The sequence below is a fragment of the Emys orbicularis genome, chromosome 24, assembly GCF_028017835.1.
Source record: "Emys orbicularis isolate rEmyOrb1 chromosome 24, rEmyOrb1.hap1, whole genome shotgun sequence".
NCBI classification, from domain to species: Eukaryota; Metazoa; Chordata; order Testudines; family Emydidae; genus Emys; species Emys orbicularis.
The window spans coordinates 10,125,639-10,151,278 of NC_088706.1; the positions used below are offsets into that span (position 1 = coordinate 10,125,639).

General features: G+C 40.3%; 1 protein-coding gene across 2 annotated transcripts; it reads right to left on the reverse strand.

Annotated features, from left to right (window-relative positions):
• Positions 1-872: 872 nt before the first annotated feature.
• On the reverse strand, positions 873-25,241 carry LOC135894208 (scaffold attachment factor B2-like). Of its 2 annotated transcripts, none has more exons than XM_065422265.1 (21): positions 25,029-25,241; positions 24,182-24,269; positions 21,811-21,875; positions 21,517-21,723; positions 20,194-20,256; positions 19,227-19,254; positions 17,813-18,302; positions 17,359-17,405; positions 16,252-16,352; positions 13,936-14,085; positions 13,729-13,829; positions 11,318-11,463; positions 10,063-10,154; positions 9,371-9,507; positions 7,338-7,631; positions 4,882-5,019; positions 3,609-3,648; positions 2,615-2,736; positions 1,682-1,791; positions 1,434-1,500; positions 873-1,215 (listed from the first exon to the last, which is right to left on the reverse strand). In XM_065422265.1, exons 1-21 carry the CDS (start codon positions 25,215-25,217, stop codon positions 1,089-1,091), a joined length of 2,802 nt encoding a protein of 933 aa, XP_065278337.1. In that variant the 5' UTR covers positions 25,218-25,241; the 3' UTR covers positions 873-1,088. The 2 variants fall into 2 exon arrangements, with proteins under 2 accessions (XP_065278337.1, XP_065278338.1); XM_065422266.1 differs by having other exon boundaries at positions 21,445-21,723; positions 25,029-25,217.
• Between the last annotated feature and the right edge of the window lie 399 nt (positions 25,242-25,640).

Consider the following 25,640-nt stretch of genomic DNA (forward strand, 5'->3'; position numbering starts at 1 on the left):
ACAGATGTGTGCCAGTCCCAAGGACTACAATGGGGGCTGTGCATGTGTGCAGTCAACGCAGCAGTCAGCAAGGGAACAAATGCCTTTGGGTAGAGAGCACTGTGCACCATCTTCCAGATGAAATGAAACAGATGCCCTGGCCTGCTTGTGGTTAAAGGCCTTACAAAAATACTCTAAGAGCAGGAGTTATTTTTTTCTTCACCTAAAGAAGCTATAGTGTACTGTACCAATACATAGCTCTCTCAGGTATACACAACACACACAATTTCCTTATGCTTTCAGAGGAATGGTTACTTTGCAGGAGATTTAAGTAAATGACTTAACAGGGTTCAACAAAGAACTAGATAAGTTCATGGAGGATAGGTCCATCAATGGCTATTAGCCAGGGTGGGCAGGGATGGTGTCCCTAGCCTCTGTTTGCCAGAAGCTGGGAATGGGCAACAGGGGATGGATCACTTGGTGATTACCTGTTCTGTTCATTCCCTCTGGAGCACCTGGCATTGGCCACTGTAGGAAGACAAGAGTACTTGTGGCACCTTAGAGACTAACAAATTTATTAGAGCATAAGCTTTCGTGGGCTACAACCCACTTCTTCGGATGCATATATAGAAGTGGGTTGTAGCCCACGAAAGCTTATGCTCTAATAAATTTGTTAGTCTCTAAGGTGCCACAAGTACTCCTGTTATTTTTGCGGATACAGACTAACACGGCTGCTACTCTGAAACCTGTAGGAAGACAGGATACTGGGCTGGATGGGCCTTTGGGCTGACCCAGTATGGCCGCTCTTATGTTCTTAAATTCACATTTTTTTATACTTCTCTTGTGATACAGAATGGCCAAAGACCATGAAAACAAAGAAGAGCGTTAGCTGTAAACTAATTTTATTATTTATGAAAAATGGAATGTTTCATTAACAGAAACTTAAGTGGTGTTTGAACAAGAACACATTTATTACAAAAAACAAACAAATGAGTTCACATAGTTTTCAATTACAATATGGCAGATCTTTAATTACATAAATTCAAGGTGACCCTGGGTAACAGAATTCACCACTGTCGCCATCTTGCATTCAGAGAAAGTTAAAAATTTCAGTAGCGGTGGGTGAAGCGGGGATCACTGGGTCTGTTTGCTCTGTCCTGGCTTGCAAATGCTCCTGGCACTCCACTAGCCTGCACTATCTCGCTCTGGTTTCCACTTTGCATGAAGCCTCCACGCCTAGGAACAAAATCAAACTTTTTAAAATGTGTGTTTTAATCTTCAGTGCAAATTTGTAACATTGCTGTGATTTTGTAGTATTTACATTTTTTTAATGATTTTTATTCTTGAAATAAAATGCACCAGATAAAATCATGGAAACATTACTCAACTGATTCAATTACAACATGCAGAGGGAAAGGAAGTAAAGGAAAAGATCTTTGACAAAAGCTTCTTACCCCGATATTGCTCCTCGATTCATCACATGGCCTGTTCCGGACTGACCAGGGATGCCCCTATCAGCACCTACAATAAAGGGGAAAACATTTAAATAAAAATAAAGCATTTTTAAAAAGAAACACCTTCCCAGAATTTTGCTTGCTTGGTAATGCTTTTAAAGCTCAGTATGAGTTTTAACTACCACTAAAAGTTCAACAGCAGTAATGCCTAGAAAAACCACAATCACACTATTAAGCAGCAAGTATACCTTGCCATCTCTCATGATCCCGTCCCATCACTCCATCTGCACTGCCCTGCCATGAACGATCTTGATGCCCCTCTAACTTTCGACCATGATCTCCCCAGTCACGTCCATCTCTTAAAAAACAAAACAAAACAAAAAAAAAATGAAAGTCTTCTAAGTGCGTCCATTATCACTTTGATAGCTAACCGTGAAGCCAAATACAATACCCCATACATAAACTTATTAAAATCATTTACCAAGCTATAGCTATGCAAATTCTACATTTACAGTGGATACAATCGAATTAGGAAGATTGTTCAACAAGTTTCTAACATAGAAAACTGAATTTTCTTAATTGATTTACAGACATAATCAGTTAATATTACAACATACAGCAACACTCAATACTTAACAACATGGAGCTATTAATGGAGTAGTATCACTTCAGACAAGTGTAGATGTATATTTTATATACAGAACAATTAATGCAAAGTCTGGATGGATGGTTTAAAAAGAAACATCTGGGATTTCATATTAGTCTCATCTCAGGTTTTCCACCAAGATTCTAGCTTGCTTTCATTTCTATTAATACATACAATCTCAAATCCACACCACCAGCCCTAAATTAGCCCCTTTTCAGAGAATTTCTGGAGCGTGAGTGAAAGAACTGGATTTTATCCCTAGAAGAGGAAGACCATACAAGAGAACCATGATTACACTGGCAGAGCAGCACTTTAATAACGAGAGAGCTCCATTCTCTTGATGCACAGGGGAGCGCTGTGTAAATTCACTGCACATCCAGAAGAGAACAGACCCTCGATGAAACTATTTAGAGAGAGGATTTACACTTGTAAAACTGATTCCCACTATGAACCTTCAGAGAGTTCATTTGACGTTTCAAAGAGCATGAGCACTTTGAGCACTGGTGAATGACTGTCCTCGTTTACAGGTACTAACCGGGACTGTGGAGGTATCGTTCTCCCTTCGCTTATTCTTCTGTCAGACCCATAGGCAGCCCAACTGTCCCGTGAGTCCCGCGAGTGACGTTCTGGTCCTCCATGGCGCTCATCTGCATAATGCTGAAAGACACACAGGAATGCTGCAATCTAACTCTCAAATTGGTAAATGCTGGTCAACAGAATTTAGCCAGTGCCACAACCTATCAAGTCACTAGAGCATTTTTGACAACAAGATTCCACACAGCCCTTCTACGACCATCTACTTGTGTGAGCTCTTGGAGCAATATTTTCTCCTTCAAATAACTTTCAAAACTCTTCACTGGTTCCCTTACTACTCTAAGGCTCATTCTGTGTATTATGCAATTTTACTCCAATCCCTTTAACAATTTGCCTTTGCTTCAGTTCTTTCCTCCAGGTTCAAATAACTTTACATAAACTAGTCTCAGTTCAACTCTTCCACTTTGGTAAAGCGTCAACAGAATTCTTAAATTTCCAAAGTACCAATCCAGCCACTACCTCAATGTTTTTAAAAAGGTGATATTTGTTGCATGGTTACATTTGCCCCTCTGTATTATGGCACCTTTGCATTTTCTATAGACCATTTTGCTATATTGAAGACACCGGGTTCTTTGCTGTTCATGGATAGAGTGCCAGAATAATTACCTTACACATGTTATATTTACTGATAATACATCTGACACCAATAACCAGAACACACTTTCTTTTCAGCAACTAGCCACAAAAAGAGAATCCATATGGTAATTTAAATCATTTAGACATGTGTTTTTTCCTAATCTATGACAACTACCGTAGTTAGCAACTGATTTATGCATTGCACATTCAGTGTGTGAAATCGGTTGTTTATTAAACAGCTGTTGTGTTTCATGCCAGTGGCGGCTGCATTTAAGCCCCGTGCGCCCTGGGATCCTTCCAAATGAAAGGCGCCATCTAAATGCACATTTTTATGAAGCAAGAGTTTCAACTTAACCTACCTGCCCATCTCGATCTGCCACTGCCCTTGAAACTTCTCTCCTGGGGTGAAAAAAAAAAAAAAAAGAGCACTTCAGTAACAATGGATATATCTTCCAGTTAAATTACACTGGGGTTTCCAAGAAGTAATCTACATTGAATGCTGGTATTTGTTACACTGTAAAGTATGGAAATGGTCAGTGCCGGCTCCAGCTTTTTTGTTGCCCCAAGCGGCGGAAAAACAAACCAACAAAAAAATGATCTAGCTGCTGCCGAAGTGCCGCCAAGGAGCAAGACAGCGAGTGAAGGACCCGCTGCTGAATTGCCGCCGCTCCGGACCTGCCGCCCCGACAATGGACGACGCACTGCCGCCCCTTTCCATCGGCCGCCCCAGGCACCTGCTTCCTTCGGTGGTGCCTGGAGCCGGCCCTGGAAATGGGAATACTTATTTTATTAGAAATATAATATTAGGATTGGAGACACTGGTTTACCAAAGCAAACACATACCAGGGCACTAAAATGTTATGTGCCAGTGCAACACAAGTGGCAGTATCACTGAAATGTGCCAAAGCACCCGAGGCGATAGCTCTGTATCAGATCTGAAGGAAGGATGGGGCCCAAGAAAGGGTACACAATAAACATCACATAAACATGAAGAGCAGGAAAACAATCAAAGTGGAGCAGCTCCCACAAAGAATTCCTTTGTCAATTGCAGTAAAAAAAACAACACACCCTAACAGCAGTATCTGGAGAGCAACATTTTTATCTTTTTTTATTTGGGGGGGGGGAGGGAAGGGGAGAGAGAAGAGAAGAGGTATACAAGTATAAAACAGCCAGTAAGGAGCCTGGTTCACGCTCTACCCTTCTATCATTGCCTTCAACAGTTAAAAAAAGCAAAGGCAGTTCCATTAGTCTTGTGCCAAGGAGCTAGGAATCAGGAGTGATAATCCTGTACAGTTGTTATCTACATGTTCTAGATTTCCACACATGCTTTGTGGGATAGTACAGAAAGTGGCTTTCCTTATGGTGCTTATTCCCACGCCTTACACAAGTTCACTATGCTTTTCAGTTTCACATTGGCAAACAAAATTTTTTCAAAGTCTGACAATATTTTCATAAGTAACATACACAAGCTTGCAAGTAGCAGATACACATACAGCCATAAGAACACACAAGTTCGAATACCTACTTTTTTTGCACTATTTTACAAGCAAATAGTAAAGCTGATACGATACTAAATATTTTGTCTTTTCTTAATTTCAGCTAATACAGGAGGAAAAAAACCACATCACTAACCTATCCACAGAATGGTCTTGGTATCGGTCACGATCCCTGTGATCAAAATCATGGAAGCGATTTTGGCGGCTAAAATCAGAATGGTATCTATCATCCATCGCCATTCGCTTTGCCTCTGGCCAGTAGGAGTCATCTCGCCTGTAAGGAAGTGCACATTTAATACAATGTGAAGCAATAATTTTTCCATCTTGCTCTTTCTAAACCAAGTCTCACTTAAAGCAACCTGTGGGTTAAGCTGAACATTCAATAGTTATATTTTTGATATGATAATTAAAATCCCTGAAGTGCCAAACTGACTTCTCATTTCAATTTCAGAAAAGAAGTTAATTGCATCAATACAGCACACACCTTAATCTCAGCATATGTTGAAATGAGAGTAGAAAGACTATTTAATCCTTCTGACATTTGTGTTTTATGATTCAAGTCCACAATTTCTACAGCCCCTCGTGTAACTTCCCTTGAGAATCTAGTTTCTGTAGGAGTCAAAGGAATAATTGAGTGCTGTCATGTAGTATTATGTACATCGCAGCGCTGCTTCCAATTGGCTATTTTTTATTTCTGCATGAATGTAGGTGACTGAGGGCAAAATTCACCCCTGGTGTAACCCCCCAGGAGCACTTCACCAGAATCAAACCAGGGTTGAATTTGTCCCCAGGTGACTAGATTTCAGGTATATCATCAAAAAAATAGGTATGAAACAGCTTTCAGAACATGTTAAATTCAGGCAACTCATTCTGATATTCCTCTATCAGCCTGCAGCAGTCCCAGACAGACAGACACTGCAAAGGTGAATTGATATCTAGCAGACAAGACACATTTGAGAGCACTATCATCATTTGTAAAGCTGTGCGCGGCTGGACTGTCAAATATTAATATTGTTCAGGATACCTGGTTAAGAATTAATTTGGAATTAACATCACACACTACTGTATTAACTCATGTTCTAAAATCTTAAGAGTTCAAAAGACACTAACAATATAATTTAACTTACTGGGCACTCACCTAGCTATGTAAACTGAAGTTTATTGTGAATACTTGCCCCAGAAACAGACAGTCACGGTGAAAAGCTGGCAAGGCACAAGTGATTAAAATGCTTCTTGCCTTATATGTATATCAAGATTTCAAGGACCACACAGAAATCATGAAATTAGCCCAATACCATGATTTTTCCTACAGGTGAGAGGCGGTAGTGGAGACTCAGCTGCTCGTGTGTGGTGGGGGCAGGGAGGGTCTGGCAGCACTGACAACGCACAACAATTAGGAGCCCCAGCTCAGCCTGCCACACGGCTCCCCCAGCGGGTCCGGGGGAGATACCACAGCACGGGCTGGCATGGAGCTCAGAATAGGATCATCCACTTGGAGCATGGGTGGGACGGGATCCTGCCCTGGCAGAGAGGAGTGGAATGGGGGATGGATCCTGTCTCACCCTGACCCAGGGCTCCTCACACACACTTTCAGCTCCTAACCAGCCAGAGCTGCACTATCTCCCCCGGACGTGTGGGGGGCCACTATGGGACGGGGATCCTGATTGCTGCTGCGTCCTGGTGGGTGGGGAGAGGGGGGCAATGTTAATGCATGGCAGACAGCCTGGGTCAGAGGTGGGCACAAAGAAAGCCAGGCCCCAATCCCTACTAGGCCAGGGTGCATAGAGCCATTGGCTGAGACACGCCTACCCCAACTACCACCCACCCTACTCCCCAGGATCCAACTGACCTATTGCCGCCCAACCCAGGATTGGAATCAGCCTGTTAACCCCCCCGGAGCAGCTGCAGCCTTAGCAGGGAAGCGGAAACAGGGATGCCTGCTTCTGCCTCCCTGCTGTTGGAAAAATTGCAGCACTTCAGGGGGGATTTGGCAGCCATGTGTATCCACTGAAATTCAAATACTTACCCATGAGCCTACTGTGAATTTTTTTTTTTTTTTTTTTTAAATACAATTTCCTCAGGTCCTTACCCAGAAAAGAGCAGCTTTAATGCCAATGAGGAAGATACTCCCACCATTCTACAGGTCAAGGTAGGGGTAGATAAAAGGCTGCTTCAAAGAGCTGGGAGAGAAAAGAGTTCCTTCTCCTTAAGAATCATAGATGTAACTTTAATTCGTGTAGCTGCACTTAACACCCCATGGTAATGGATGCCTTAGAAAAGTATGAAATACATCATTTGCTGTGGCTGTTTGACTGCATTGTGTTTTGTAATCTACTTTGGATGTGCATTTACTGCTTTTTGAGTTTATTAATACACATCTGTGTGTTTTGCTGGATTTTGCTTATTTAAAAACATCAAATTAACTAGAATAAAATAAACAAACCGATCTAGAAACAGTGGTGGTGCTCAGAAGTTTAGCAGCTGTTCTAAGAAGAGTTCTTACTAATTGCATAAAAAAATCTCACTGATTACAGCCTAAACTTCCTGCTATAAACACACTCTACAATTTGGAATCTCACCGCAATCACTTACCTTGCATCAGTGTCGTAAGGTCTTCTAATTGCCGATCGCCGTTCTTGCACATAGCGCAGTTGTTCTTGCTGACGACGCAGCTCTTCTCTTTCTCGCTGTATGCGATCCTGTTCCTTCCTCCTTTCTTGCTCGATATGCATCCTCTCTCTCTCCAGCCTCTCCCTCTCCAAACGCTCTCTGTCAAGCCGCTGCCTTTGAAATTCAAGTCTGTCGCGCTCTCTCTGAAGCCTCTGTCTTTCATCCCGTTCATGAATGGCTTGAATACGCTGCTCTCGCTCTCGCCGTTCTCGTTCTCTGAAAAGGGGAAGTAGCGGTTTGTTGGTTTTAAAGAGTACTCTACACCTTCAAGTGACATATTTTTAAGGCTTCCTAGATCTTCTCCCACAACTCAGCTGACTGTTATTTTCTACTAAACAAACATCACAGCCACTTAAAATAGTTCTTTAAAAAGTAACAATATACACACACCAGATGAGAGGAAAGAATTTAGTAGTGATAACACCCCTTTCCCAGGGAGCAGTTTTGAAAATGCTTTCCCGTAAGGTGAAGAGTTCTATGTCCCTCTTTACATTCTTCTGGAAGAAAAGGCAGCAGGCATACAACTCCCCGATAGAAGGGAGAGAGTAATTTTACTCTCCCTTCAGGGTGACAGTTCAATACAAGCAAAGTTAAAACAAAGGTATTTTAGCAAAGCTAAACGCAAAATTTGAAAATACCTAAGTGTTACTGAATAACAAAGATTCTGCTTCTGTTCAAAAGATTTACTGCAGAATCTATTAAAGCTCATGCAATAAAAATAGCACTAGAAAAATATAAACCCAGAGCAATGGACAAAGATACAGGAGACTAAACTTTGAAGTTGAATATAACTATGCATGAGGTGATAGATCGCTCCAATACTAAATTGTCATTTTCATAACAGACTGTGTCAACAGAACAGTATCATCACAGGATAATCATCTCTTGCTACTACATAAATGCAGACATTTTTCAAAGCAGGATAAATGATCCTGTAACATATTTATGACAATTCGTCCCTTGCATAGCAGTAAGGGTAAAAAGTCATATAAAAACATTCCAGTTTTGCCCCGTTAGCAAGGAAGGAATACGTTTAATTTCTCTCTATTACACCAATGATTCATGTTGGTGCATTAGGGACAGTTCACTGCATTCTAAATATTGAATACACAATATAGTACCCACTACGCCTAAATAAATTTGTTAAACTGTACACTAAACCACTATGAATCACAAACCCATAAAAAGCCGTTTCTGCAGACAATCTGTGATCAGAACAAGGAGCCAAATCTGAATTGTTTAAATTAATAGTTCAATCAGGTTTTAGTGACGTCATATTTTACTCCTCGGAGAATTCTGTGCCACTGTGCATGTGCAGAAACATGCCCCCTGCAGATTCTCTTTGCTTCCCGCAGAAAAATGGTTTCTGTGAGGAAGCAAAGAGAAGCTGCACCAGTGCTCACTCACCCCTCCCTGGCAGCACAGGTGCATCTGTTCAGGCAGATCAACCCCCAGAAACCTCCCCAGCTGCAGGAAGCTCTGCACTGGAGGGGGGAGGGAGGGAGGGTCTGGCTGCAGGAGGTGAGGCTCGGTGGGGTGGGGGTTCCGGGTGCAGGGGAGGGGGGGTCTGGATATACGGGGGCTGGGTGGACAGGGGGAGCAGCTCCCCATGCAATGACCCCTTCCCCCACATCCTGGCCACAGGGGGAGAGATCACTGTATGGGGAGCTTAGTGGGGAGGTCCAGGTGCTGGGGGGATCTGGATGCACAGGAGTTCGTTGGGGGGTTCTGGGTGCAGGGGGAATGGAACTCTGCTGGGGACTCCAGGTGAAGGTGGTTATGGGTCAGCGCGGGGGCGGTCTGGGTGTAGGGGGCTCAGCGGAGGATCTGGGTGCTTGAGGAGTCGGGCTTGGTGGGGTGGGGGGCTCAGGGTGCAGCTGATTGGAGCTCAGTGGGGTGGGAGTCTGGGCGTGGGGGGCTCCCGATGCTCAGAGTAGTGATGACACTAAGCTCACCGGCGTCTCTCCGTTTCTCTGATTTCTCGTTCTCTCTGCCTCTGTCGCTCACGCTCTCGCTGTTCTTTGATTTTATCAAATGATAAAATATCTTGTTTCTCCTTGCTCTCTGACTTGCGATCCTGGCTCTTAGTATTCTGCATTTAATCAAAGTAATACGTGAACCAGAATAAAAGTGTTTGGATTACATTTCCAGAGACCAGATAAGATAAATGCCCACAAAATACGACCACTATCATCCCCCCTTCCTTACCAGAGGGACAAATAATTGTAGGCATTTTGCAGGTGAACTAGAAGGAAGAGAGTCATAGGAAGCACCAATAATTTGGCTACAATTTTTGGGGAGCGAATCTGCTAGCTAGTTTTGTCTCTGGTGCAACACAAACCATATCACTTTAAAAGTGTAGTGACACGGACTGCTCCCCACACTAAACATCTGGGGCAGCATGGTGTCTTAATGGCCTTGTTCCATTAAATATGTGCAACTCTGCCTAAAGTAGCAGTGAAGAAAGCTGTAGCATAGACAGGGTATGATCATTTACCAATATAGTGTCATATTACTAGCCAAATCCCCTTATTTACAAAGAACAACCACAGTTTTCAAAATGCAAGTCAAAGACTCCACAGGCGTACAGGGAAAGTTGGTTTAAAACTATTTTCAGGGAAAAGTTTTCTATTGAAATTGTACTTACTCTCTCTTTTGATGTGGTAGAGGTTTTCACACTAATAACTGGTTCTCCTTTGGATTTATCCATTATTACTGTCCTTTCAATTCCTCGACTTCCTAAATGAACCAAAAAACCCAAAGATTGTATAATGAATAAAACAAACTGTGGCAAGAACAGTATTCCTTAGATGTTTTTTATAAATATTACAACCACAGAACTATGTTCATCGGGTTTTTTGAAGTGAGAGGCTGGAGGTTAAGTTTTTTTAGCCTAAATATGAGATTTGTATCAAAGAAAATGGAGTAGTAGTAAAATTAGTAATTCAGAATGCATGCTTTTGTGAACTTTGGGAAACAAAAAAAAAAAGGGAGATTTCAAATAACATCAGAAGTCTTACTGTAAAGGACAAAAAAATTCAAAACAGTGAATTTAAGTCCACTTTTGCACCTTAAAATGTTTCTCATTCAAAAGACAGACCATGAACTGCACCAGATTCTATACATATCAGCAAAACTTTAGACAAAATTTGCTTCCTGCTTATAACCAGAGGCAAGAGTTTCACAAATAATAAAAAAGATGCAAAAATCCTAAATTTTTATTCTTTCCACAAATTTTGCAGTTTTTTAAATCTAAACCCATTATGCCCTAAATCAAATAGCTGCTGCTCTGTTGAGAGTCTGACAGAGAAACAGCATAATGCTGTATGAATTAGCGTCACCCATTTATCTTAATGGAATGTTAAACTTGTTGAAATACCATCTATAGCTGAATATACTAAATATTCTAAATTGCAATAACTTAAGTAGAATAATAAAAACTTCTTTAAATTAGCTGGGTCTTCATAATTAAAATGTATTTTATACTACATGTGAGGTTTTTTTTTTTACAATGTAGAAACATACTTTGTTCAGAACAGAAAAATCCTTGAAAAAAACTAAAAGCATTTATCTACAATGTAATCAAATTTCAAGTATTTTGAAGGACACTAAATAGCCACAAATATTTAGATTACAGGTCTAAATTCCAAAGAGTCAACAGTTCTCAAACAGTGCCCTATTTGTACTCCTTTTTAAAACACAGGGTATTGAATATTATGAAAACTTCTCCAGCACAGAGGAAGAATTCTCCATGTTTTATCACTTTCCCCACAGATTTCAGTGGATACGGCATGACAATCTAATCTATCTGTATGTCGGGAAAGTCAATCTTTTGTCACTTAGTTGTCCATATGAACAAAGTCTGTAATACAGTTCTCTATTTAGAAAGCAGTTTACATTACCTGATTTGCTAGTCCTAGAGCGATTGGAGGATGTAGTTTTCTGTTCATCTTGCTCTTTTCCTTCTTTTTCATCTTTTCCATCTCTCTCTGTTTTCTTAGTATCATCTTTTTTATCTGTCTTCTCATCCTTTTTAATACTGACAGACCTATAAATAAACTGAGCTTTAATAGTACAGTACATAGGAACACAGTTATCTATGCAAATCCACTTCTTTTGGATTTCTACACAAGCCACAAAAGACATCCAAAAACTGAAATTTCGTAAGCTCTTCCAATTTGCCAAATCCTGAATGCAACATATAGTTGCACACATTTTCCTTAATTTAGCTGACTGAATATGAAAGCTAGAAAGATCCAAAGAAATTAGGAAGAATAGTAGGTGAACCTTTTGAATATTAACAGTTTTCCAAATTGTTATTAATTCCATCCATAATGAATCTTCATATATAGCTCACTCTTTGCCATTTAAAAACAGACATCCATACAGAGTGAACTAGAGTAGGATAAAAGCTTTTGCAAATATGTTCTGCCGTAAGAAACTGCTCAAGTAAAAGTCAAATCAGTAATCAGGACTTTGGCAAGTAAATTAAATACAGAGTGTAGCATCTAAAGGCATATGTCTTCACTAGCAACGTTAAGGCACTGGCCATGGCAGCGCTTTAACGTGGCTGTGTAGTCGTGGCATAGCACTGGGGGAGAGCTCTTCCAGCGCTATAAAACATAATAAAAAAAAAAAAAACCACACACCTCCACGAGGGGAATGGCTCCCAGCGCTGGTGCACTGTCTACACTGGCACTTTGCAGCGCTCGGGGGGTGTTTTTTCACGCCCCTGAGCGAGACAGGTGCAGCGCTGTGAAGTGCCAGTGTAGACAAACCCTAAGAATACTGTGAAATGGAATGCCCCTCAAATAACCAGTAGAGGCAATCATGCCCAGGGAAAATAAATATTAGCAGACATCTCATGACCCATTCCAGCAGCCCTTTTAGAGCTTGGGATTAGTCTTTGAATGAAACTGCCTAAGTAACAGGAAGATTTGAAAATTTAGAGAGCTGACCCAGTTCCATTAAGATTACAGGAAGGCCCTTTAATACTTCATTTATGAGGACAACATATATGAAACAATCATGATGACCATGGTGTCTATGCTGGTTTACATAAAAACGAACTGGATCAGGAGATACCAATATAGGGCCCAAAACAATATGACCAGGTCCCAAGCTACAAATAACTGGACTAAGCTAATATGGAAGGAAAAGCCACACTACGTAGCACTTTACTGCCATTGAGGATTCTTGGTCACCTTATTTGTCTCACACATTCAGCATACTAGCATCCCAGAAGACACTACTTATATCTTTCTAGTATCCTTGAAGGGCATGAATAATTCCGAAAGGAAACAATCATTGTGATATTGAACATAACAGCTCCAGATGTTAGTTACTGCAAGTAGTACTGAACTGTCACATTCAAGAAGTACAAGATTTATCAAGGCTGGTCAGGCCTAAGAAAGGAAACGATCATTACAGGGATCAAGAATCTGACATGACGTGCCCTGAAGGCCTAAGATACTGAAGTAAAGTTTGCACCACTTTAAAAGAGAAAGCAGAGCTAGGATTTGGAAACAGAAGTATGAGCTGCAATCTAAGCAAGGCCAGGTGTACACTAGAAACTTCTGCTACTATAATAATGTCAGTTAGTGGTGTGATTTTTATGACATTTTTAAACGGGCAAAAGCCCTAGTGCAGACATAGTTGTACCAGCAAGAGTGCCTTTGCAAGTATAGCTTATTTCATTTGAGGAACTGGTATAAGCTATACTGGCAAAAGCACATTTCTGATAAAAGCTGCATCTACACTAGGAGGATTTGACACTCTAGTTACACCAGCAAACCTTTTCCAATGTAGATTAGACATGAGAGACCTTTTCTGACTCTAAAGAGGTATCAGACATGGATCTTATAAGACTGACTTGATGCACATAAGTTAAAAGTTAACTGTATCACTAAAAGCGAATTATATGACTAAGTCAGAAATGTGTGCACCAGGATAACAAGACAGCTTTGAGGCTGTAAAAGCAAATGTAGAGTACTGAACTGAAGCAGGTACACAAGTTTGCATGAATGGGAATCTACAATCTAAAAGAAACTAACTACAGGTTATAACCTCTTGATATTTCCATTTCATGGACTCTCAAGGTCACAAATACAGGATCCATGAAGCAAGATGTGCAATGCAATAAAAATGCTTATTCTTCCTTGATATCAATCAATACTTCAGGTGCAGCATGAAACAACAAAACATGTTTGGGTACTTTATAAACAGTAATATCAATAAAACTAAATTCTGTTAAACTATTATTTGTCTTTCACAGTTACATTTCACAGTTTGTTTGTTTTTAAACCAACTTTACTTTTCAGACTTGGAATCTGTAGAATGGTGCCTGTCTCTTTCCTTCCTCGCTTCACTTTCTTTTTTGTCTGAAGGTTTTTTCCCAGCTGGTTCATTTTTTGCCTGGAATAGTATTTGCCAAAAATATAATCAATTACAAGTCTGAGGTCATTAATGCATGCACTCTTATATTTTCATTATGGATCCATCTTGGAAAATTACCACTTACTTTTTCTACAGAGATCATTTTCCCATGTAACTCTGTTCTGTGGAGGTGACCAATACATTTGGTGGCTTCCTCAGATGTTGACATTGTAACAAAACCGTAACAGCGAGCCCCAGGACTGCGAGCGTTAGTCACCACTTTTGCACCAACCACCTTTAAGAAATGGTATTTTTTATTATTGTTTTTGCAACACCTTCAACCATACAGCCTCATAGACTTAGACTCATAGACTTAAAGGTCAGAAGGGATCATCATGATCATCTAGTCTGACCTCCTGCTCATTGCAGGCCACAGAACCTCACCCACCCACTCCTGTAATAGACCCCAAACCTCTGGCTGAGTTATAGAAGGCCTCAAAATCATGATTTTAAGACTTCAAGTTACAGAGAATCCACCATTTATCACTTCATTGATACAACGTACTTGGTATACAGAATAAAATGCCAGCTATGCCACGTGTACCAGGAACATTAGTTTTGCACCATTCCATTGGAACACCATTTTCATTATTTATTATTTGTATTATCATAACGTCTAGAGGCCCCATGCATGGGCCAGGACCCCAAAGTGCCAGGTGCTGTACAAACAGAACAAAAAGACAGTCCATGCCCCAAAGAGCTGACAGCACTTCTAAAAAACCACCTGACTTCAGTTGTCCAGATTTTGATAATGGCATCACGGTTACACTTTGGAACAGAGGTGTATCCAATTTGGCCATTAGTATTCTAAAAATGTTGTGCTGAGAAGTACTTATCAAAGTGAAGTATAAATATTAACAGTGTTTCCATTGATGCCAATGGCAGTGCCAACATTACTGAAAAGACCAGAGTTTAAAATTCTAGAGCGTATTCTAGTGCTAAAATAAGCAATCTTATGCTGGAGTTTCCATCCTGACAGTATCAAAATTAATACAAAAAACTTAGATCGTGCTACTACAGTGGTGTGCACAAAACCACTAATTCGGTTTATGTAGTGGGACGTGATAACTGCAAAATGAACATCCTCTCTGCAGCACTGACCAATATCAGTGCACTGCCTTATTAACATCACCGTTAATATACTTCACTTAAATTATATAAAAAAATTAGAGGCATAAATCTCCACATGAACATAACCAATTTCTTTATTTAATCCTGTAACACAATGCAGCATTTACATATATCTCAAAATACATTTGCAGTAGTACGACTTTCACTGGAACATTTATAAGCATGTTCAACAACTCAAAGTTGACCTTTTCTGAAGAGATAAATGACATAAGGAATGACTGAGTCAGAAAAACCTCAATGACTTAGGGTTGGGTCTAAACTGAAAAGTTAGGTCAACCAACTATGTCGCTCAGGGGTGTGAAAAATTCATACCTCTGAGTGATATACTTAAGGCAACCTAACTCCCAGCGTAGACCATGCTAGAAGATCCACGGAAGAATTCTTCCATTGACCTAGCTACTGCGTCTCAGGAAAGTGGATTAACTACAGCAACCAGAGAATCCCTCCTGTTGCTGTAGTAGGTGTCTACACTGAAGCACTACAGCAGTGTAGACATATCCTCCGACTGCCTCTCACGTAGCAGTGGATCCAAGAAGTCCACCAGCTGACCTTTCAGAGCATCCCGGTGAATTTTTTTCTATAAATGGGGAAAAGCCATTTGAGGAGAGGGGGAAGAAGTGGCTACCAGCTGTTCCAGATTCCACTTCCTTGCTGACACTAAAAAGCTCCAGGAGGAACCATGCTGTCACTGACTGGGTTTCTCCTAGTAGCCAACTATGGAAGGATCACCACCTAAGCCAATACTGTTTGAGACAGCATTAGATTTCAGGGGGATAACCAGGTGGTGAAGCAGTGACTATGATGTGGAAGGTGCCAGATCCCCGGCTCTGCCACTCCTGTATTCGAACAGGCATGCCACCTCTCATGGACACCCTCTGCAGAGGGGTCAATCTGGGCAACCATTGCATTACTTTACCGGATATTTCTGAGAATGTTTTGATAGAGGACTGTCCTCTCGGGGGAGATTTTCAAAGGCCTAAAAGGCAGCCAAGAGCCCAGCTCCCTTTGCCTCCGACTTTGGAAATCTGACCCTCAATAATTGACAATTCTATGTGCTATCAGCTTAGCCTGTTCAGCCATACAGCCAGTTCACTCCCATTTTCCTCCTAAGGTTTTACACAAGTAGGCAGAAGACAGAATTTATTTCAACCTGATGCTCATTATTACGTAAACAATAGCGAGATTTTAAGTCACCATTTAGTTTTAATAAGTTGTTTAAGTAAAAAAAATTGCATTTAATTTAAAAGCACTGTATAAAAAAAATACATACCTTTCCATATTTGCTGAAAAGGTTCTTCAAGTCTGTAGCTCTGGTAGAGGAGGAAAGTCCACTAACCCACAAATTTCTACCAGAACTGCTACTTGTACGACCTAATTCAAAAATAAATCACTACTGTATCAGAAAAATGTCGCAGTGAAAAGCAACTGTCCTAGAAACTCCATTTCCTTCAGTCACAGACCATTTTGATCTTAAAAATATTGAGCACTTTTAAATACATGAAGTTTCAAACACACTATTTCTTTTGACATAACTATTGGTATGACATGGTTAATATCAAGGCCCCTAGCCTCTGTTTGCCAGAAGCTGGGAATGGGTGACAGGGGTTGGATCACTTGATTACCTGTTCTGTTCATTGGGCACCTGGCACTGGCCACTGTCGGAAGACAGGATACTGGGCTAGATGGACCTTTGGTCTGACCCAGTATGGCCATTCTTATGTTTTTACGACATGCAGAATAATGAAAGTATAAGAAATTTTCATCTACTGAAAGCCTGATTCTACTAGACAATGGAGAATATTGTTGGAGACTTGAACTCCTTTGAAGAGTGCCACAAAGGTTATAAGTCTTATCATGAAGTATTAGATAAAATTTCTGAAAACCTTGCCTTTGTTTTAATCAATAAGCAAGAAGTTTTTATACAGAATTACATTAAATCGAAATGGATAGTACCATGAAACATACCACCTTATGTTAGTAACTTTAAATGGAATCAATGTTTGCCATGCACTAAAAGCTAACCTCAATTATCATAAAACTCAAGGATTCATTGCATTGACAATCTTGATTAGAAATAATCAGAACCTATATTAAAAGTAGGAAGCAACTTTTTACAGCCAAGATTATATTTTCAAAGATGCACCCCAGTCCTATAAACACACCTGCACTTAATTTTACTACTGGGAGTAGTCCCATTGACTTCAATAGGATTGCACTGTAGTAAAATTAAGCATATGCCTAAGTGTTTGCAGAATCATGGCTAAACAATGCAATTGAAATGTGTTCTCAATTACTCCCTTGGATCTTTGATGAATGTAGAAGAGTAAGATTTAGTATTATAACATTTTTCCAAGTCAGTCTTAATCTTACAACGTACCTTTCTCATCTTTTGAGACCATCTTTGTGTCTGCATCCTCAACAGAGCTAAAGACAAAAAACAGTGTTATTCAACCAGGAAAAACTGAAAATAACTCTTAATTATGTGTGCTAGAATTCAATACCTACCAGAAAATTAGTTGTGAAATAAAAGACACCTTTGCAAACTTTTTCAAATCTGATATGTGGGAAGTCAGATGTTTAAACAGACAATTAATTCTGTTTGTCAGAAGATAAAAATTAGGAAGAATTTAAGAAAACAACCTTTGAAGGTTGAGGAAAGGAAGGAAATCAAACCATCAGTTAAAAATTGCACAAGAAGAAATAAAAGATTCTTTAGGAATAGACTACAATTTCATCAGTCTTGCTGACCAATTGAAGGAAACAGCTTATTTGCATCACTTAATGACCAATGAAAAAGATAGCATCTGGTCTAAAACTGAGAAAAAACAAACCTCTTTTTCTGATCACCGCCCTCATTGGTAGAGGACTCTTTAGTAGCAGATGATTCTTCAGAATTAGCTTTGTCTTCTGTTTTCTTGGCATCTTCTTTACTATCTTTGGTTTCAAGACCTGCATCTTTATCCGCTGTTTCCCCACTAGAGGCTTCCAGACCTTGTGATGGTTTGCTACTCTGATCACTTATTACTAAAGATTCAGAGTCCATTTTCTCTTCATCTATTGTCTGTTCACTTGTCTCCCCTTTTGCTACAACTAAATGCTTTGCTTCCTTCCTTGAAAGATCTTGTGCTGACTTGCTGTCCAAATCTAAAGCATCTTCCTCCGACTGACTGGCAGCAAGAGCGTCCTCTTCCTCTGCTAGCTTTTTGCCTGCCACGGCGTTACTTGCTTCTTGTGCATATGGCTGCTCCACTTCGGAAATTTCTTCTTTAAGTGGTTCAGATTTACAAGTTTCCCCCAAAATCTCGAGTATTTTCTCATATTCTACGGATTTAACAGGAATAGAATGGCACAAGATTTAATCACCAGGGAAATAAAGCAATCACAAATGTGGAACTGGCATGGCTGCCACACTAACACCAAGAGAAGTTCTAAGCTACACAGAGATTGGAAAACCCCAATGTACACAATATTAAAAGTTCTAAACTATCTGCAGTCTAGCAAACTATTATATTAAAGCCTGAAAGCTACATGGAAGAAAAATGCCCAATAAACTTAAACACAAAACCTTCTGTCTCGTCCTTGACAGTCTTCTTCAAGTTGAGTTCTAGTTCTTCCTAAGTTAGCTTCCAAAGTCCAAGATGCTTAACTGACTGCATCAATTCTTTGACAGTGCAATTCCCAAATTCCTGTGAAATTCTTTTAGCGGAACAGTCCAACATGAAAACCGGAACATCTTCTGATGGTGCATGAGTATGTTTGCAGTCCAGAAAAGTGAACAGTATCTGTATGAAGTTTCCATGAAGAAACTCTGTCTTCCTTCTTCTGAAATCCAGGCACTCTTTAATTTTAGTTCCCTACTATAGTATTACACTACCTGCACTCCTCCACTCAAAATTACAGCGTTAATGTACTGTGTGATATCACAAGATCTGTTTTACGTGCAGAACCTTCAAGTTTTAAGGCTTAGGTTAATTAACATACTTACTTAAAGAGGTTTTAAAGCAACCACTTTATCACACTGAATGTATTTCTCACACAACAGAGATGACACTGTCACAGATCTGGTGATATGACTGGGTTTCCAATCTCTATGATCCTTGAATGATCTGGACTGTGCACCATTAGAATAATGCACACTATAGTAATTCAGTTAAATAAAACAAATAAGGGTACAAGAGGAATTTGGTGCAAGAGCGAAACCATTTCAAAGCCTAACTTTTTATTTTCTTCCCCCCAAAACAGTACCTGGCTCCAAAGGTAGTTCTTCAATTTCCTATAAGGAAAAAATACATATATTACAAACCACCATCCTATGTAAAGATGCTGAGCTTGGCTAAAATTATTTACAAAAGAGAGTATGGAAAAAAATTACTGTAAGTTTTATTAACTCTTATAAACCTCAAAAAGGTTAGATTTTAAAACAACTTCCTTAAAACAATCATTTTTAGAGTAAGATTTTAAGGTAAGTACATTATAATTTCCACCCATGAAATATAAATACAAAAAACCTCTAAGACTACTTGGAATCAGACACATACACCAAGTGTTTTTGTGGGCATTCAAAGCATATTACAGGACTAAGGCCACATCCATCATATAAAGGATGGGAAAAAAATCACAATAGCGCTATTAGTCAGCTGAAGTGTACACTGTACTGTTCACTCTAGGGCCTTTAAAATACAGGCAAACAAAATCAGCAGACAACAGTTTTATAAATACATGTGCCTATGTGAGCGATACCATTTTTCCAACACTATGTAACTACGACAAATTTGATTTGCCTAGGTACAAGTCACCTACAACTCCTGTTGAAGTCAACGGGAGCTGTAGATCCTCCAGACTTCTGAAAACCAGGCCCTATGTTTCAGTTAATTTATATCACACCCAATTATGGTAACAATGAACATTATAAAAATGAGTGTATACAAAAGTCTGATGGTATTATATCTTGACAGTAAATTATTTTGGAACAAAGCATAAAAAAAGGCTCAATTCTTCCGATCAGCAGACAAATTCAACATAGGGAAAAGTACATAATTTTGTTACTATGCATACTATGATAACAGTGAATCACAAAAACATTCTAAGTTTTCTGAATATAAGAATTAGGTGTTTGTATTCCCTCCCTCCCCCCCCCGAAACGAAGAGTTTTTTAGCTCTTTATACAGCATGTCATTATTTACATTAAATTTAAGATTAAAAAAGAGTTTACCTTCACTACAGTTAAATCAGAAGAAGAAACATCTAAACTGTTTCCAGCGTCCTCACTTTCTGCCTAAAAGAATCAATAGGAAAAATATGTCACTCTATACGGAAGATTCATCACAGCTTTATTGATAATGAAACCTGAATGAGAAATTGTGAGGTTGGCAAAATATTTTATCTGATTTTTTCCAGATAACTGATATTAAGCAAATATTTGCTAGCATTCAACAGAGCAACAAAGAAGGTAAAAAATGGTTACGGATGACTGCATTTAAAAAATAATAATAATAATAAAAATAAAAAGACAGGCAATGAGCTCTCTCTGTCTCCAGGCTCTGCTTGCCTACTTTAAAAGTCTGAGCTTTTTAAAAAAATAAAAACTTTCAATGTTAACAGAGAATTCTATATGGCATTTTTATTTGCCTTTCAATCACAGCTACAAAACAAAGCAAGTCAGTCAACTTCTAAACAACAAGTTGATCTATTTAAATACTGCTTGGAAAATCTCAGACTTCATTAGTTTTACCTTAACAATATAATCAAATCTGAATTATTTAGCTACTTTCTTAGTTACTCCTGCTGTTTCTAAAGTGAACCAAAAGCAGCTCCCTGGAGCCCCATAACCCAGGATGGAGACAATGCATGTCAGAGGTAATATCTGTACTTCCTATCTGAGGCTGGGCAATAGTAACTATCTTTCATTGCCCCTCTGTATGTTTCAAGTGAGTTTTAACTTGTAGATTCATGAGAAAGATTATCGTCAACCATTAATGGACAAAGCTGGAATGGCAGTCTATTACCAGATGATAAGCACAGAAAGCCAGCATGAAAACATTCCAAATGTCAGAATGGGAGCCCCAAAACTAACAAGAAATTTGAAATACATTGAATCAGTCCAGAAACAACATACTGTGCAATTATGAAGTCAATCAACTAAAGCATTTGGATCCCTCAATGCCCTCCAGAACAAAGGAAAAAAAGAGAAAATGGGAACGTAAACTGAAGGCAAAATAGAGAATTCAAAGTTTTTTTAAAAATGATGCTTTCTAAACTACTACTACTGTGGGTAGCAATATGATGCATGCAAACAAAACCTAAATGTTTTAAAATCAAGAATGCTATTTCCACAAACAGAAAAAAATCAATGGCCATACAAATTTAGATCCCCAAATTATTTCTGCTATTGTTTAGATAATGGTGCACTATTTAATTTAAAAAAAAAAAAAATTCTGATTCCACACATGTAAGAGATCCATACCATCACTACTGGTATTTCTCTTGATTCTTCTTTAATTTCTGAAAACTGTGGAGATGCCTCCAAGTTACCTACAGCATATTCTGTAGGCTGATCTGGAAGTTCTTTCATTTCTGCATCAGCATTTTCTTTACTATCAGACAGTGAGTCAAGAATATTATCAGCACTGTAATCCTCTCCGCAATCTACAGCACTGCCATTATCTATTTCAGCTTCATCTAACACACTAATATCCATCATGTCAATATCCTGCAAGTTATCCAAACTTGCTTCAATATCCTCCTGTAAAAAGAAAAAAAGTATATATAATAGTCATTGTGACTTGAATGCAGCACTATTCTTTTTCACCTCAAATGTGGTTTCACATACCTGCCCATCTCCAGAATCCTCCTCCAGTCCATTATCTTCAACTCCCTCTTCTTCTAGTCTACGCCCTAGTAACATTATGATTATTAGAATGATGAATTCATACATTGCTATTTTTCAGATGTTTCTTCCTAGAATAGGTATTAAATCCAGTTTCTTACAGAAGAGTAACATACTTTGCCTTATTTTCAACAGTCCTATAACTCTGAACATCACATTTCTTTTTGTAAGCCACAATCAAAGTTCTGAATGTTCAACAAAACATAAGTTGTACAAGACTAAGCTAAAAGTATGCTTAGGCTGACTATGCATGACTGCAGTGCTTAAGTATCTCAAAGACCATTAATTTTCTCTTTTCAAAAGTCTTACTACATCAGGAATTCATTCAGCAGCTTGATCCATAACATTAGAAGTAACACTCATTACTGAAACAACACACTTCAGGTCTAACACAGATCAACAGGGAACACGTGAAAACAGACAATTTCTCACACATTTACAAGTATATTTTCCTCAAAGAATACAAGCACAGTAGAACAAGAAAGGGAGAGAGGTTTTAGAAATAGGCCTTCTACAATGAGAAACATCTCAGCTTGAACATTTTCATTCTATTAACATGCTGAAATGTTGCAATCACGTTTTAGGTATTTTCTGGGAAGGGAAAAATTAGCCAAAATAATTTACAAGTGAATTTAATCCACCCAACGTTAAGAGTGACTAACAGCATTGGTCTGAGCCAGGCATAGTATTGTTAGGTGAGCATTTGTGCATCACCACCAACTCCTCCATGTCTAACGCACTTCAAAGCTTTTAACAATTTTATATTAGGCATTTAAATGGAAGTTAGAAGTTTTTTTAAATCCCTGTTGTACACAATTCTAGTACTAAAACAGATTCTATCTTTAGTTTATTAATTACGTGGCAGTAACACCCATCCCTCATTTCAGAAGTAGAGAAATTTATTTCATACACAGCATAAAATGACTCCTGACCATTAGAAATCTAATGGCTTGTTTTTGTTCAAGTGAAACCTGGTATTCTGTAATTATAAATACCATCTAAAGCTTATGCCCAAATAAATTTGTTTGTCTCTAAGGTGCCACAAGTACTCCTCGTTCTTTTTGCTGATACAGACTAACACAGCTGCTACTCTGAAATCTGACATCTGAAGCAAGCTTTCCAGGTAAATAGGAAATGAAAGGTAACCCTGACAGCCCTTTAACTACAGCAGTGCAAATGCATCACTGTTATAAACTCTAGAGGTTTTAAAACTATAAGGAACTCTAAACCTGGGATATGAAACTTTAACTTGAAGTACTAAATTTATGTCTTCACATGTAGCACACCTATTAAATGACTTTCCCTTCTGCCTTGCAGAACAGGGAGAACAGTATATACTGAATTAAGTTTCATCTGGAATCAATTTATTTTATATTTAAAAGTTTGTGTTTGAGTCTTCAATGTGCTATTTGTTGTAAAATCTCTAGAAACTCCGTTTGAGATTTCACCTTCCATCACACAAACAGCTATTCTAGATTTGTCATGTAGCTGGTTGCCATCTGCATATATCAACAGGAACATGAAAAATATTTGAAAAGCATATATTAACTTCCTGCTGCAGACTAACCTGGGGGAGCTCATATATATTTATTAAATTTATCACACCAAATGAGTAATGCATTTTAATTTTAACATTTTGGTTACATGCTGAAATAAGTTAACACCCTAACCTTTCACCTCTAGAGGTTTTGTCTCAAATTCTGAATTTGGTCATAAGCGTAAATTAATTTGGTTGTCTCACCCTGTTCCCCATTTGTCCATGACAAGGCTAGCAACGGTCGGCCTCAAAATGGCTCAATGCCAAACTAGCCTCCTGCAAAGACATAATATCATGATAAATTTTCACTGCCTTGGCAGTAGAAGTCAATCCTTTCTAAGCTGGTCTTTCGGGAAATTTTGATTAGCGATCCAACAAACTTTGTTTGGGAGTATTCCCAGTTATGCATGGCCCTGTGATTAATATTGAACAAAATGTGCAATTCACTAATGATAGACTTGGTATCATACCCGATTGACTGAAACTCATTCACATAAGTATGGAAGAGGGTCAGTAACACAAAACGTTGATGGTAATATTATCTGCACTGGCCTAAACCGTACATTTTATCTTACAGTGCTCCTGTTTCTGCTATATCTGACTCAACCAAATACTATTAATCACAAATTCAGCTCTATAAATTCACGCACACTGCCAAAATTAAGACACAAATACTTTTCGGAGGGAAAGCAGGGAAAGAAAAGAAGGAAGGGAAGCTAGATTCTGTTTTGTAGGTGCAAGATCCAAGAAAAAAATCCTCTCTCAACTCCCTTGTACCTTTGCTGCTTCTCTTTGGTGTTTTCTTGATAGTAATCTCTGACACCATTGGAATTTCATCAGGATTTCCCCCTTCATCCTCAATAGCCTATTGGAAAAAGATATAAAGCCACTATTTATTTACAGAGCACTGTTGGTCTTGGGCATTAAACACACCAGAGAGAAAAATGCTGTCACTAGAACCTTGCATGCAATACAAGTGGGACCAAATGAAAGTGAAATACCAAAAATTCCCAGGCACTGGTGAAAGAGGAAAACGTGTGCCAGGGCTTTCTAGAATGCACCCCCAGCTCCCTTCTCACCCAACCCTCCCATTGCCCCCACGTGATCAGAGCAATGACAGGGTCTCCGTTTCAAGGAAGTGGAGAAGGGCAGCCATGGATGGCTTTAGTCGGTGGTGCCACAACACTCCCACTACAGAACAGCCACGTGTCGCGCTCCCTGCTCCCACCGCCCGGCCTCGTGGTATTTAAGGTCTGCAATACGCCTTGCACACCCATCCTCTGACTGCGGGCAGAGACTCGAACACGGGACCCGCTGCCTAAGTCAGCAGGTGCCATGTGCACGAAAGGGGGGGGGGGTCTGCGTGTCGTCACTCGAGGAGCCCGTGCGGGGCTCCCTCACTGCCATGGGACGGGGCTCGAGACCACAAGGCCTAGAGCGGAGCACGTGACCTGAAGCGAACGCTCCAGGGCGCTGCAGGAACAGCTCGCGCCGGGCCTGGTGGAGTCACGTGACGCCTCTCGCTCTCTCCACTTGGCGCCATTTTCTCACCAGTGTCTCCCCTAAGCCCGCGAAAGCGCGCCTCAGCCGCAGCGCCCCTCCCCCCGCTGTCTCCCCCCCTCACCTTCCTGAGACGCTCCATCAGGACGCTCTTGTTGCCGCCGCTGTCCAGGTTGCGGCGCTTGAGCTCGGCCCGCAGGTCGATCACCCGCAGCTCGCTCAGCCGCCGGGTCTCGGGCTCCGAGCCGGGGGGAGCCGCCCCGCCCAAGGGCGCAGACTCCCCCAGCCCGGCCGCTGACTGACTCTCCGCCATGACGCCGCTGCTGTTCCGGCTCTCACGCGCGCAAGCAAGAGCCGCGATCCTAGCACAAAATGGTGGTGACGAAGCCGACAGAGACACGCACGGGGGCTGCGGCGCAGGCGCACTAGGGAGAGACTACAGGGCATCAGGGCTGCGCGCAAGCGCCATAGCCTTGACTGCCTGAAACGACTCTGAACCTAGCGCATGCGCCCGAGCCGCTTCAGGGCCGCAGTAACCCGCATGCGCAGTCAGCATGCACGGTTACGGCGTGTCTGTGCTACAATGGAGAGCCGCCCTTCTTTCTTGAAACTGGTGCGCCTGCGCATACCCCTTTCTCCCTCCTTACTGCGCCTGCGCGCCGCGCCCGCCCTCCCCCCACTGCGTTTCGGCCTCGCCACCATTTTGTGCTGGCACTCGCGGCTCTTGCTGCTTTAT

What these genes read in the sequence shown, in the direction of transcription:
- LOC135894208 (XM_065422266.1), bottom strand. Translation starts at nt 25,217, where the DNA reads ATGGCGGAGAGTCAGTCAGCGGCCGGGCTGGGGGAGTCTGCGCCCTTG. An exon ending in AGAACTACCTTTGGAGCCAG is followed by an intron (nt 18,303 to 19,226) that starts GTACTGTTTTGG and finishes TTAAATCCGTAG; the next exon opens with AATATGAGAAAATACTCGAG. An exon ending in ACGATACCTCCACAGTCCCG is followed by an intron (nt 1,792 to 2,614) that starts GTTAGTACCTGT and finishes TTGTTTTTTAAG; the next exon opens with AGATGGACGTGACTGGGGAG.